This window comes from Carassius carassius, chromosome 21 (genome assembly GCF_963082965.1).
Source record: "Carassius carassius chromosome 21, fCarCar2.1, whole genome shotgun sequence".
NCBI lineage: Eukaryota > Metazoa > Chordata > Actinopteri > Cypriniformes > Cyprinidae > Carassius > Carassius carassius.
The window spans coordinates 2,155,363-2,170,756 of record NC_081775.1 but is presented as its reverse complement, the minus strand read 5'-3'; the positions used below and the strand labels follow the sequence as shown (position 1 = coordinate 2,170,756).

The window sequence follows — 15,394 nt, the reverse complement described above, 5'->3', positions numbered from 1 at the left end:
ACCTCGCGATGTCTCTTTCATCCCCACAAGCTCAGGAGCTGTCGCCGGTCAACAAGTTGTTGGTGTTTTTTTTATATATGCTTCAGACACGGGTCACGAGAAGGCATTTACCATAACGACACCACATTTCAAAGTTCCCTTGAAAGGGAACCTATTTACTCAATGAGAGGCTCTCGCATCAGTCAACGGGAGTTCATGGCATCAGACGGCTAATGCCGGTAAATGGATGGAAATGGTTTGATTGACTGGGAGGCTCTCGCATCAAAATGAAAAGAAAAGAAAAATGATTATTAGTAACATGGAGGAGCAGAAGAGACGTGTGTGCCTGTGTTGCAAATTGAAGCAGCCTCACATTAGCTTCAGCTGCTGTAGCTGTAGGCCATGGAAATTGGGTGGGGTTTGTGATGTCCTGAAGAACCTGTGTAGCCTGCACTGCTAATGGAGGGGATGCTATGGGAGCTGGAGGCCACTGAGAAGCAAAAGGTTTAAAAGTAGCAGTGGACACTGAGATGTAAGGGCTTGTGTTGCAAGTGGAGGCAGCCTAATTGCTTTCTTTAGCAGCTTTTAGCTGTAGGCTGTGAGAAAGGGGAGTGGCTTGTGACGTTTGACAGGAAATGCTGAAATGACTGAGTAGCCTGCAGTGTTGCCAATTTAGCAATGTTGTTGCCAGATTTTGCAAATTCTTGGACTACACTAGCAACTTGTTTTCCAAAGCACATAGCTACAAACGTAGCTATTTAAACATGTATTTGGCAATTTAGAATCTTTTAAAAAGTGATAAAATGGTAAAATGACATACATTTTCCTCTTAACCACACAAAGAAGAAAGTATTGAAAAGTAAGCCAAGTGGTACATCAGCTAGAGACTTGGAGAGGGTCCTGGCAATACGCACATCACATGTGAATTAAGTTGCTAGTTGCACTTGTTCGATAATAATAGTTTCTTTATGATACATCTTAGTTTGTGCCTATTATAGTTAATCATTTAGGTAAATAGTTGAACTTATTTTCTCGAAAATGAATCGTTTTCATTTGTTTATCTGAGTGAAATGTGTAATTTAAAATATAGGCAAATGTTAGTGAAATTAAGAAATTCTGAGTAATTTCATTGTGTTTTCTATGCAGCTTTGCATCGTGATTACAAAAATGACATCTAAATCCTTTTGTGTCACAACATCGTTTAACAACTTCTAGCAACAAACAACCTGCCTTTTAGCACTTTACCAAAACATTTATTTGCAACATGGCCTGCATCACTGGTGGAGGCAGCCTCTCATTAAAATCTGCTACAAGAGCTGGAGGTCTGGCTGCATAGCGCCGTCGTCCGAAATCCTTGAGCGGAATTTGCTGCCTTTGTGGAGTGGACACTGGCGAGAAATGAATTCCGTTCCCCGCCGGTTTCCCAGGAGTATATTGCCAGTGCAAATCCAGACCCAGAGCCCAGCCCACCATCTTCCCGAGTGCATGCCTTAGCCCACCGCAAGATGGAGAGCTTGAGTCTGTAGCCACCGATGAGCCATCGCCTCATGGAGTGACAATGCTGAGGATCTTTGTGGAGCCAGAGCCGCTGATTACAGTCAAGGTGTGTGAGCTGGCAACAACGCCTGCCACAAAGGAGAAAGCCACGGACGGTGTAAAAGTGATGTCACGATATGTTAACTGTGTATGTTTTGTTTCTCCCCTCATGTTCATTGCTAATTTGATTCCAGGTGTGTCTCCTTAGTCCCTCATTATCCTGTGTTTTAAAGCCCCAGTCCATTTAGTTAGGGTTTGTTGGGTCTACTCGTTGGATTGTGTGTAATTTCCCTGTTATTCTTTGGATTAAAGATTATTGTTTGTACTACACGTTTCGCTCTCGTTCCTCGATCCGCACCATCACAGATTGTAACACAGATGACTTCCTCCAATTTATATAACTCTTTTATTCAAAGAGTTTGTTTAATCAAAAATCTTTCATGATTGTTCTTTATTGTCAGGGCGCCCCTTGCTGGTTGCCCATAACATAGGAAGGAATTATCTACCATCTCTCACAATCACCTGTGAACAAAACAAAATCTAAACATTAGTAGTAATATTTAAGCACAAGACAATTAAATATATGCTACTTAATCTGCTACTTAAATCTAAAACCTCTAGATTTAATGGTGTCTCATGTGAAGCTATTTCAGATTGAAATCACTACATTTAGGCTCTTACACTAAAATCACTACAGGAATGCATTGAAGGGGAATATCCCAGTGAGACATCAAAACATATGCTTAAAAAGCGAACACCGCCTTAAACTTACTAGCAGCACAATTCTACAAATAGTCTAAATAATCTAGACAAATCAGTTACCCAATGAAACACAACGTGACATCTTCATATTTATTTTATATTTTTTAATTAATTAATTTATTTATTTCTGTACTGGGACACAGTTTATAGTCTATGGCTTTATTTATTTATTTTTACTATTACAAAGTAAGTTCGAATTCCAAAGCAGTACCTACTTAAAAAGGATACAATTTCAGAGTAGCTACTGATTGTTTTGTTCCTGAATTAATAATTTATATTACAGTTAAAAGTTTGCCAATTAACCAATAATTGTCATTTTTGTCATGATTGTTGATACACATCAAATTATAAATTAATAGAATTTAAATATAATAATAATAATAATAATAATAATAATATATATATTTTTTTTTCAGTGAAAGAATTTGCTGGAAGAAACGTAGTGCGACATTCAAAGATGATAGATAGATGATAGATAGATAGATAGATAGATAGATAGATAGATAGATAGATAGATAGATAGATAGATAGATAGATAGATAGATAGATAGATAGATAGATCGTTTTGCGGATTCTCCTTTGTAGAACAACAAAGGCAGTAGCAGATTATCAGAAAGCGGACGAAAGAGAAGACGTGACACGTCCTCGCGTCATCGGTCCGTTCTGCTCTCACCTCGGATCTCTCTTTCAGCGCACTTGATTTGAGTAAAACTGCAGACCGGCTGGAGTATATAAAGCATGACAGCGGCGGCTTTCCTTCAAAAATACGCTCATGCGCTTCCCTTGTTACATCTCTGACTTGAACGCACTCCACGCGACACATCCATCCATATATTTGTTGCAAGCTGTGTTAGTCGGCAGCTTAGTTTGTTGACAGACAATTATTTATCTCTACACAACCTTTGGTCATCATTGCAAACATGAAGTGTGTTCTGCATTGTATATTCTTCCTCTTGCTGTGGATTACACCCAAAACCAGAGTATGTGCATCTCATAAAGGAATTCCCCTGTCAGTGTAAGTATAGTTTTCTTATAATTCAAATGCATTGTATATAATTAGTAGGTGCTAATAATAGGCTAAAAATTAAATAGGATGATTTGTATATTGTTTTCTGTATTGACTGACAAAGAAAATTTCATATTTTATATTGTTGTCATTTTGTCCCAGATTTGTCATTTGTCAAGTTGCCCAGACTGCTCTACAAAATGAACTGAATCAAAATGAATCAACCAAAATATTTAGGTCACAATACGCATTTATGTATTTATTTAGCCAGTGCCTTTTGAATTTAAAGTTAACTGCATATAGTTGTTTGATGGGACAAATGCAGTTTAAAGGATGTATTTGCTTGAATACCATTAAAATTTCATCTATTATAAATATACATGATTTGAAAATGCAGTTTAAGCAAGTGTTTTCACCACACTGCACTTTTCTCTCATACCTGAATTTGTACCTGCTATGTCAAATTCATTTCCTCATAATTTCATTTCCTTCTTTCTAGTGTAAAACTTTGGGCTTCAGCGTTTGGTGGAGAAATTAAATCCATTGCGGCCAAGTATTCTGGCTCTCAGCTGTTGCAAAAGGTAAACTGATTTCTGTTAATCTGTGCAGTTAACACCATGAACAAAACAGCAATGAAAGGTGTATCATGATATTTTTTGAAGTACCTTTGAGTACCATACTATTGCCATGCTATATGAATTTGGTAATCATTCAGTACCATGGTATTTATCAAAGTATTACCATCTGATACCAACATTGTGTCATGTGCTTCTTTTTAAGGGGCACACATTATTATGACTATAAGGTTTTAGCTGCGTTTGTTGTGTCCTTTCAACACACAGAAAAGTGAGATTGTGCTTCTGTTCCTGCAGTTTTAAAATAATTATTATAGTAATATTATCACATACAAAAGTACATGTCAGCACTCATACTCACATACACACATACACACACAATCTACGCTAATTAAACCACCCACAAGCAGCAACAAATATATATATTTTTTTGAATTGCTTGTGTTCTGCTTGTCTTTTTTCAGAGTGAGGTCAGGGCAACACAGAGGTCAGCACTCGAGACCTGTGATTATGGGAAAGCATGTTTTTGTATGGAGTAGATGGATGCCTGTGAGCATGATTTTAGTGTGATTTTTTTCTAGTGATATTTTCACCATTGGTCTGGTTGGAGTTTAAATTTGAAATATTAAGGAAGAAGACAGTAACTGTGGAATGTTTGTGGCATGTGTGCATTTTTGTGTCTGCTACTAAGTAAAGAGGATGGGAGCCCGAGGGGCAGATTATCTGTGTGACGGTTTTAAAAAGAAGAAAGAGAACATGCCTGGTGAGCAGACAGAAAAGCGGCAAAGAGAAAAAACAGAGCAGAGGGCAACAGAAGAGAAGAAAGCAAAGAGACATATGACAGGAAGCCCAGAGGAAGAAATGTGCATGGAGAAAGAGAAGAGGAGAATGTAAAGTAGAGTAATGTGAATGAACTGGTGTAAGTGTGCCCTGTGGCTCACTCACTCGCTTATTGTGTGTGTGACCTCATAAGCTCAAAAGTGCTTCAGAGTGGTTCTGGACAGGCGATAAGGACAGCGGGTCCAACGTGTCCATTTGCAGAGGGTTGGGTCTCTGCTTGAGGAGCAATGTAAAATTACAGCTGGAACAAAACAACTACTTAAAAACGCATCTCTGAAAACTGTAGGGAAAACTGTTGGACTGGTGCTATATACATGTACATTTGCAATAAACAGTAGCACATTTACAGTAATGACAACATTACAATGTTACAATAATGAGAATGAGATTTTGCATTTACATGCATAACACACTTCATGATCTTTACTCAATTATTATTATTATTATATTTTTTGGTCTGAATAATCTGACAAAATGTAACATACATTAATTGTTTTGACCAATAGATATTATAAATAATGAACTGTACAAGTCAAAATATTTAAAACAATCCAAAATATCCTTGTCCCTTGTCTTTTGTCTGATGAACACAAAAGAAGATATTTATGAAGAATATGGGTAAGCAAACTGTTGTTGGAAGCCATTGACTCACATCGTATTTTCCTTACCACCAGCCATAGTCACCAACATTCATCAGAATATGTTCTTTTAGTCTCACAATTGCAAATTTAAATCTCACAATTCAGATTGTTTTTTTTTCTGTTTTTTTTCCTCCAGAATTCTGGATATTCATCTTGCAGTTATGTTCTGTCCCTTAAAGTTATAGACACCTGATGCAGTAGGTTTGAATTCTATACTTAAAGGGTTAGTTCACCCAAAAATGAAAATTATGTCATTAATAACTCACCCTCATGTCGTTCCAAACCCGTAAGACCTCCGTAAGACCTTATCTTTGGAACACAGTTTAAGATATTTTAGATTTAGTCCGAGAACTATCAGTCCATCATCAAAGCAGTCCATGTGACATCAGAGGGTCAGTTAGAATTTGTTGAAGCATCGAAAATACATTTACATTACACTTTATTCAGCATTATCTTCTCTTCCTGGTCTGTTGTGAGTGCGACTGCTGTGACCGTTGACGTACGACGCTGCTGACGTATTATCTTTGTTATTGGGCGCACCAGAAAACATGTCAGCAGCGTCATACTGGAAAAAAAGACAATTCTGATTAAAGAAGTTCATTTTTTTTATTTTTGGACCAAAATGTATTTTCGATGCTTCAACAAATTCTAACTGACCCTCTGATGTCACATGGACTACTATGATGATGTTTTTATTACCTTTCTGGACATGGACAATAGTTATTCATTTAGGATTTTTTTTATTTTTATTATTATTCATCTGTATAAACTGTACAGTATATAAATATTTTTTATTCAGATTAGTTTTGCAGATATTTAAATTTTCATAGGTGAAATTTATTTATTTACATAAGATATCTTATTTTTTTCCCTCTTGATTTAAGTAAAACAATCCCCCATTAACTTCTACTATAACTATATAACTATGTACTACTAATCTTACTATTATATTATTTAAATCTACTATTTAAAATATAACCAACAGCCGAGTGTCAAGAAAATAACAAAACAGTTTTAATATTGCATTTAATTTCCACAGAAGTAAAATATGAAAAACATTACTTAAACGTACTTTACCTGAAATCTCCATGCTTTGCTATCTTGCAAGCCCTGCTGTTTCCTTCAGGAAAATCTAGCTTCTCTTTGTTCTTTCTTTGATTATCTATTATGTTTGTGTGTCTTTCATCTCCTGTGTCTTTCAGTCTTTACCCTTTGCCCTGCCTTCATCCATTCTCTTACATTTTCTCTCTTTTCCTAAAAGCATTTTACGGCATTCTTTACATTGAAAAAAAAAAATGTTTTTATATTATCTGCTGTCATCATGCATGTGTCTAAATTGTGCCCATATTATTCTGCATCATCGTCACACCTTGTACTGCTCAAGCTCAAATAATACTTCTATTGGAAATTTCTCATGTTTCAAGGTTAAATCAAGGGAAGCAGTGTGTGTGTGTGTGTGTGTAACAGGAAGTAAACAATATCCTTTCCTAATCAATATACTGTACATATTCAGTTTAACATGCTTATATATGAGCATCTAAGATATTGAGATTGTGTGTTTACTTACATGTTCAAATCTTGAAAAGATAAAATGCAAAAAAAAAAAAAAGTTTAAAAATAAGTGTAATCTTTACTCACCTTTGTTTTTTTATGCTGTATTTTGTTTATGTAGAAAATGTTAAAATATGAATATCACAGTTCTTTCTATACAATGACAAGTTCTAAAAGGACCAAAATACAGAGAAATTACCATGAAAATAAAGTAGTCCAAATGTGAGAGAAGCAGACTGAAATTTTACATCAAGTGGTACAATGTATTTCCTTGTGCTGAAACTTGCTTTCCCACATTAGTTTGGTGTTCTTGATGTGTCTGATTATTGAGTGAATACTTACATAAATGTCAGTTTTGGGTGAACTTAGCAGAGTAGTCAGGCATGGATTCTCAAACTTAAGTAGGTCATTAGAAGAAATAAAGCCAATAGTGTTTTGTTTACACCACATATGAATTGCAAAATTGAAGTAGATTTAAATAAAAATTCTGATGAGAATGAGAAATGCAGAATGAGTCATGAAATCTGTAGTGAAACAAAGGGATTTTGCATGTGGCCATGTAAACATGAGAGCCCAAAATATATGAATACAAATACTGCCTAATATATGAAAAACAGCATCTTGTCTTTTTGTCGACAGGTCTGGCCAAGGTGTGGTTAACCTTGGTTTCTGTATATCTGTATTTATATTCTTGCCAAAAAAGACTGGATTCACTGGATTGAGTTTTTGAAGACTTGTAATATCTTGCATGTAATATTTTTTGTAAGTAGCGATTGGCAAACCAGACAACACGTGATGCAGGGTGTGTGTTTATCATGGCATGTGTTCTTCACAAAGTACTATAAAAGCAGACATGCACAGACTGAAATGTGTTTGTGAATGATGAGATAATAAACACAGCCACATAAAGTAGTAGTGTTAATGTGTTTGGTCTTGGCAAAATAGATCTGCTCTGTTCTGCTGTTGTGGCAGAACAAGTGCAGAGACATTCTGCTGTGAGCATGCTGCTGCACATAACGTATATAAAATATATCAAATAACCCCATATAGCATACAACATGAGTCACCCTGGAGCAGATCTATACAGGTGGAGCTGGGGAAGGTGGAGGGTTTCTGAAGCTCGCTGCAACTGCTACAGCAGTATTTGAATGTTGAGCAGTGAGCTCAATGGCTGCTGATACAAAAGAACCAGTCAGATGCACCGTGTCATGATTATGTCATTGTGTCAGATTGAGTTTAAACTATCAAAAGGTGTCATGCCAGAAGTTTGAATGCATAGAACACATGCTTTGTGTTCTTTTGAATGGCAGAAATACTACTCCTTAACACACAAGGATTGACTCAAACATTGTTGAATGAAAATGAAAAGCATAAACATAAATAAAAAATAAAAAGAGAAAAGCATATGGCTAAACTCATACGAAAATAAATAATTACATTAAATTTATCCAGGTAACATAATCATGATTTCATGTTGCCCTCATGCTGCAAGTCATCCATTTTGACAGTGATTTCAAAAGAGTTCCAGAGTGGTTTCAACAGAGTCATGTATTATTACTACTGTAAATTAATCTTAGAATTGTATCCTACTGACTGTGCACGAGGCATAAACCTTTGAGATGCATTATGAAATGTCCTTGTTATTGTTTTGATTTATGTCAGAATCAAAACATTTAAAGTCACTTGCTACAGTTGCTGTATAAGTTTTCATATTTGAACATATTTTTATTTCTGTTTCTGAGTACTTAAGGAATAGGCCTGTATTAAATATCTTGGCCATGATTCACTGAAATGTACCTGTTATGAATTGGTTATGAACTGAGAATTGCATATATGGATGAGCACTAAACATGGTACAGCTATTGATTTAAAAAAAGTTCCAGAGTGGTTTCAGCAGAGTCATGTATTATTACTACTGTAAATTAATTTTAGAATTGTATCCTACTGACTGTGCACGAGACATAAATCTTTTGCGATGCATTATTAAATGTCCTTGTTATTGTTTTGATTTATGTCAGAATCAAAACATTTAAAGTCACTTGCTACAATTGCTGTGTAAGTTTTCATATTTGAACATATTTTTAATTTTCATACTTAAGGAATGTTATGAATTGGTTATGAACTGAGAATTGCATATATGGATGAGCACTAAACATGGTACAGCCAATCATAGCTAATACAGGACAGATGTACACACTCTATCTGTATTCTACAAGCTGCTGGTCCTGGTCCTAGACTTTTTAGGTTTGTAAGCAAATTAGTTTTGGTTATGTATGTGGACTGTTACAAACACACCAGGTTCCACTTCCACTCATTCACAACGCACGCCCTCACCTGAGTACTGAGCACTTCCACCTGACCCTCATCATTACCCAATCACCTCGGGACCATAAATACCACACACGCACTCAATCAGAGTCCGGTCTCGTTCGCAACAAGGTCTTACCTGTATGCTAACTCAAAGGACTAACTCTTCCTCTACTTACCTCTCTCCAGCGATTCTCCGAAGATCAAGATCCCCAGTGTGCGTGTGTGTGGTTCGCCTCCCTCCTCTGACGTCTTCACCCAGCTCTCACGGATCCATTCATCACTCTACCCAACACTACCTGCTCCTCTGTTTGTGTCTATTAATAAACCCTTCTGTCTGTTACTCCTCAGCCTCCCGAGTGATTTGTAACAGAAGACCGGACCAAACACCGCTAGGCACAAGCATGAGCCTCACGGACCCCTTTCAAGATCTGGTCGATGCACTCCGAAGAACACTCACGGCTACACCTACAACGGAAGCCTTTGTAATTTCTCAACTGCAAGGTAAAGCACTACTGTGGCCAGATTCAATATGGACTCAAAATAACCCAGTTATCCAGTCTTATTCCAGCTTCATCGACCATTTCCGAGAAGTTTTTGGCAGACCAGCTTGGGACTCTTCCATTGGTGAGAAGCTGTATAATCTCAAACAGGGAAAAATGTCTGTCAATGAATATGCCCTTCAGTTTAGGACTCTAGCGGCCTCCAGTGGATGGAACGAACAGGCTTTACTGACTACCTACCGTCAGGGATTGGAACCTCGATTGCGGTTGCATCTCGCTGCATACGAGCACACCATCAGGCTTGAACGATTCATCCAGCTATCCATCCGCTTCGCCACCCGTGTGCAGTCGTGCTTAGAAGAGCACCAGGGCCAGGCGTATTCCTCTACGCTACTCTGCCGACCAGAGGCCGTCAGCTCCCCAGAACCAGCCAGCGAACCTATGATAGTGGACTAATATCGTCTCTCTATGGCTGAAAGACAAAGACGGCTGGCCCAGAATCTGTGCCTCTACTGTGCAGCCCCGGGGCATGCCATCGCTATATGCCCTGTCCGTCCTCCTTGTCCCATGGTGAGTGCCATTCTCCCTTCAAGATACCAAATGAAACCACTCACCACTGTTGTGACACTTACTGCCGCTGACATATCTCTTCCAGTTTCCGCCCTCCTCGATTCTGGGTCAGCCGGCAACTTCATCTTCGGCGCCCTCTGCCGTCAGCTCAAGCTCTCTACCACGGCAATGCCGTCAGCCTACCAAGTCCACACTATCACCGGCAAACCGTTAAGTAGAAGATGCGTGCGTCATAGTATGGGTCCTATTTCCCTCCAAACCGGACTACTCCATCATGAGGAAATCCATCTGCTGGTTCTGGAGGAATCCACCGCTGACGTGATTCTAGGGCACCCGTGGTTAGAGCAGCACAATCCCGTAATCTCCTGGAAGACGGGCGAAGTCCTGAAGTGGGGCGACGCCTGTTTCAAGAGCTGCATCTCAGGTTGTCCAGTTCCGGCCACATCTTCCCCTGAACCTCTTCCAGTTTGTTCCACTTCAATAGAGAGCCCAGTGGAAAACCAATCCATCGCCATCCCTACCTGCTACGCCCTCTTCAGTGACGTCTTCTGCCCCAAACGGGCTTCCAAGCTGCCTCCACACCGGCCGTGGGACTGTACCATCGATCTGCTACCGGGTGAACCAGTGCCTAAAGGAAGGATATACCTCTGATCCATTCCGGAAGAGAAGGCCATGGAGGAATACATCAAGGAGGCGCTGACCCAGGATTATATTCGTCCATCTACCTCCCCTGCTGCTTCGAGTTTCTTCTTTGTGGAGAAAAAGGACGGAGGTTTAAGACCATGCATTGATTATCGGGCTCTCAACAATATCACTGTCAAGTTCAGGTACCCACTTCCCCTTGTCCCAGCTGCCTTGGAACATCTCCGTGGTGCCACTGTTTTCACCAAGTTGGACCTCTGCAGCGCCTATAACCTCATCCGGATACGAGAGAGGGACGAGTGGAAAACAGCCTTAATAACCCCTACTGGCCACTATGAATACTGCGCGATGCCGTATAAACTTGTTAACGCCCCCCTCAGTCTTCCAGGACTTCATCCATTAGGGTGCTCCAGGAGTTCCTCCACAAGTTCGTCCTCGTCTACATAGATGATATCCTCATATACTCCCAGAGCCTGGCAGAACATCAACGCCACGTTGCGGAGGTCCTGCAACGCCTGAGGGCCTTTCAACTCTATCTCAAGGCCGAAAAGTGCTCTTTCCATCAGCCCTCAGTGCAGTTCCTTGGATACAACATCAGTAGCAGTGGCATCCGGATGGACGAGGGGAAGGTAAATGCCGTCAGAGATTGGCCCACTCCTACCACCATCAAAGAGTTACAACGGTTCCTTGGCTTTGCCAACTTCTATAGACGGTTTATCCAAAACTTCAGTACCATCACCAGCCCTCTCACCAGTCTCCTCCGTAACAAACCCAAATCTCTCCCCTGGATTCCTGCCGCCACAGAGGCCTTCCACACCCTCAAAGAGGCCTTTACGACCGCCCCACTCCTGGTTCATCCCGACCCCGACCGACCCTTCGTCGTGGAAGTCGATGCCTCAACCACTGGAGTGGGAGTGGTCCTTTCTCAGCACCAGGGGAATCCCAGTCGCCTCCACCCATGCGCCGCCTTCTCCCGGAAACTCAACCCAGCGGAGGTCAACTATGATATCAGAAACCGGGAGTTGTTGGCCATCAAGTTGGCCTTAGAAGAATGGAGGCATTGGTTGGAGGGAGCCAAACACCCCTTTCTGGTCCTCACAGATCATAAAAACCTGGAGTATCTTCGAGTGGCCAAAAGATTAAATCCAAGACAAGCCCGCTGGGCGTTATTCTTCACCCGCTTCCACTTTATGCATCTCATATCGCCCAGGGGTGAAAAATGTAAAGGCTGATGCCCTGTCCCGGTGTCACGCCCCCGAAGAGAATCTCGAAGAACCAGAAACCATTCTTCCAGACAAGGTCATCGTCTCTCCTATTACCTGGTCTGCAGAGACCCTTCCTCCTACCGATCCTACTACGAACACCCCGCTGGGTTGCCCACTGGGACATCAGTATATTCCCAGGACACCGCGCACTCCAGTCATTCACTCCGCTCACACATTTCTTGGCACTGGTCACCCGGGGTCAATGAAAACCTCTCGTTGCTTAAGGAACGCTTCTGGTGGCCCAACATGGCCTCAGATGTCAGGAGGTATGTGAACGGATGCACAAGCTGCGCCATATCCAAGAGCCCTCGCCATCTTCCATCAGGCATGCTCCATCCTCTGCCCGTTCCCTATCGCCCGTGGTCACACCTAGGGGTGGATTTCATCACCGATCTTCCTCCGAATAGACCGAGGTCCCCAGTTCATCTCCCGGGTATGGAAGGCTTTCCACTCACTCCTAGGTGTGGCCATCAGCCTGTCCTCCGGATACCATCCCCAGTCGAATGGGCAGACGGAGAGGAAGGTCCAGGAGATTGGACGCTTCCTCCGTACCTTCTGTCACAGCCACCAGAACTCCTGGAACCAGTTCCTTGGGTGGGCAGAGTACGCACAAAACTCCCTTTGTCAACCTACCACTGGACTCACTCCATTCCAGTGCGTATTCGGCTACCAACCTCCACTCTTCCCCTGGTCAGGTGAACCCTCGGATGTCCCCGCCATCGACTTCTGGTTCCTGGAGAGCGAGAGAGTCTGGGACGCGGCACACCACCAACTCCAGCGGGCCTTACGCAGACACAGAACGACAGCCAACCTTCGCCTATCTGAGGCCCCAACATACCAACCCGGTCAGTAGGTCTGGCTGTCCACCCGGGACATCTGCCTGCGCCTGCCCTGCCGCAAGCCCAGATTCATTGGCCCATTCACCATCCTCCAGCAGATCAATCCGGTCACTTACAAACTCCAATTACCCCCTGAGTACCGGATTCACCCCACCTTCCATGTGTCTCCCCTTAACCTCACCATCCTTCTGTCTCTCCCTCCACAGAACCTGGCGAAACCGAGGCCCCCCCTCCACTCCTCCTAGACGATGACGTGGCCTATGAAGTTAGTGACATCCTGGACTCCCGGCGGCGTGGTGGACAACTGGAATATCTAGTGGACTGGGAAGGATACGGTCCAGAGGAACGTTCCTGGGTCCCACGCAACGATATCCTGGATCCTAACTTACTCGACACCTTCCACTACAATCATCCTGACCGACCAGCTCCCAGGGGAAGAGGACGTCCACCACATCGTCAGGGTCCTCGGCCCTCAGGAGCGGGCAGTGGGTAGGGGGGTACTGTTACAAACACGCCAGGTTCCACCTCCACTCATTCACAACGCACGCCCTCACCTGAGTACTGAGCACTTCCACCTGACCCTCATCATTACCCAATCACCTCGACACCATAAATACCACACACACGCACTCAATCAGCGTCCGGTCTCGTTCGCGACAAGGTCTTACCTGTATGCTAACTCAAAGGACTAACTCTTCCTCTACTTACCTCTCTCCAGCGATTCTCCGAAGATCAAGATCCCCAGTGTGCGTGTGTGTGGTTCACCTCCCTCCTCTGATGTCTTCACCCAGCTCTCACGGATCCATTCATCACTCTACCCAACACTACCTGCTCCTCTGCTTGTGTCTATTAATAAACCCTTCTGTCTGTTACTCCTCAGCCTCCCGAGTGATTTGTAACATGGACACTGTATGCATGTGGATACTGATCAATTCATGTTTTATTGCATGAATTGATCTTAAGTATGAAATTTTTTGCATTTTCATTAGTTTAAGATAAGGACCTTAACTTGGCCATTCCAGAACCATTAATTTCTTATCTAGTCCATTTTAATGCCATACAGTACATACTTGTTTCTCTTCATTCACCTACTTCTCCACACATTTTTTTTTTCTACACACAAACATTAATATGCAAATACATCTACAATGCTAAAGTCGATTAACCTGCCTTGCTCATGTGTGTGTAACTCATGTAATTTCTAGTTTGTGAAGTGACATCAAAGTGCACCCATATCTCTCCTTTACTCATTCTTTCAGTGGTCAGGTTGCCAAGTATTCATTCCAAGGATCAATTAACATTAGTAAAATGATTTTTATTTATTTTTTTTGTCCTGTGTAGAAATCTCAAATCATTTTAGCAGATCTATTCAAATGTATTTGTTAAATGATTTTATACATTCCACACAGGCTCCAGAACAAAATCAAATAGATGCTTTTGAAATTAATGGTGGTGCTCTAATAGTTGAAGTGCAGAAGTGATGTGTAGGCAAAAGCACCTAAACACCCCCGGTACTATAAAAATAGAACCACCAAGGCAAGCATACCAGTAGAGTAGGACATTTTAAAATGTTAATTACTTGACATTCGACATTCAGAGGGATAAATTCATAATGAGTTATTACATAAAAGCATTTTCAAATATATAGGGTATAACCATGCTGGTTTAGTAAAACAGTGTTTACAACCATTTTCCACATGACATACAAGATTTAAAAACAATTTATATAAGTAAGCAGCAAATCTATGTAATGTATAATGAATAAAATAGTGTTGAGGAAGGCATACTGGACTTAATTTAAATGTAGGTACAGTATGGATGCAGTCAATTTGTGCGTATCTTGATTAGTGGCTTTGAAATTGGCTACCTTTACTTGAGTGAGATTTAGTGACATGATTTTTAATGCTGTAAAAGCCTGGAATAATGAAATAAAATGAATCAATCAGAATTCATATTAAAAAATGATAATTAAAAAAAAAAAAAATCTAAAATGAAATAAAATAACAAAATAACAGGAATGAATGTGTTTTTTGTTGAGTATCATATTTCGTACATCAGGGTTTTATGGCTGATATAGTATGATATAGTGGAATACTGAAAAAAAATGCCTAGTAAAAATCTAGAAATGTTTAGTTTAGCAACCATCCAGAGTAGTTAGAAAAATAACAATGCCTAGCAACAGAACGGCCTAAGCAGAAAAGTGTATTTCCTGTTGATTCTTACCTCATGCATTGTAATTTTTTAAGTGAATAGTTTGACTATGCACCATTTCCAAAGCCTCTTCAACACACCAGCTTGTTGGTAAATGGATTTCATCACACCCTGTTCATGGCCCAATAACTGTTTCTCCAGGGTCTCCTTCATGCCTTTTTTCATGC

The 15,394-nt window shown here is 40.8% G+C and overlaps 1 protein-coding gene across 2 annotated transcripts in view; it reads left to right on the top strand.

Annotated features, from left to right (window-relative positions):
- Positions 1–2,857: 2,857 nt before the first annotated feature.
- Positions 2,858–15,394, top strand: part of cacna2d3a (calcium channel, voltage-dependent, alpha 2/delta subunit 3a) — a 243,042-nt gene continuing 230,505 nt past the window's right edge. For both annotated transcript variants that reach the window (XM_059503008.1, XM_059503007.1), the window contains exons 1-2: positions 2,858–3,292; positions 3,783–3,864. In XM_059503008.1, the coding sequence (XP_059358991.1) occupies positions 3,198–3,292; positions 3,783–3,864 (177 nt within the window). In that variant the 5' untranslated portion in view covers positions 2,858–3,197. The remainder of the gene's footprint in view (positions 3,293–3,782; positions 3,865–15,394) is intronic.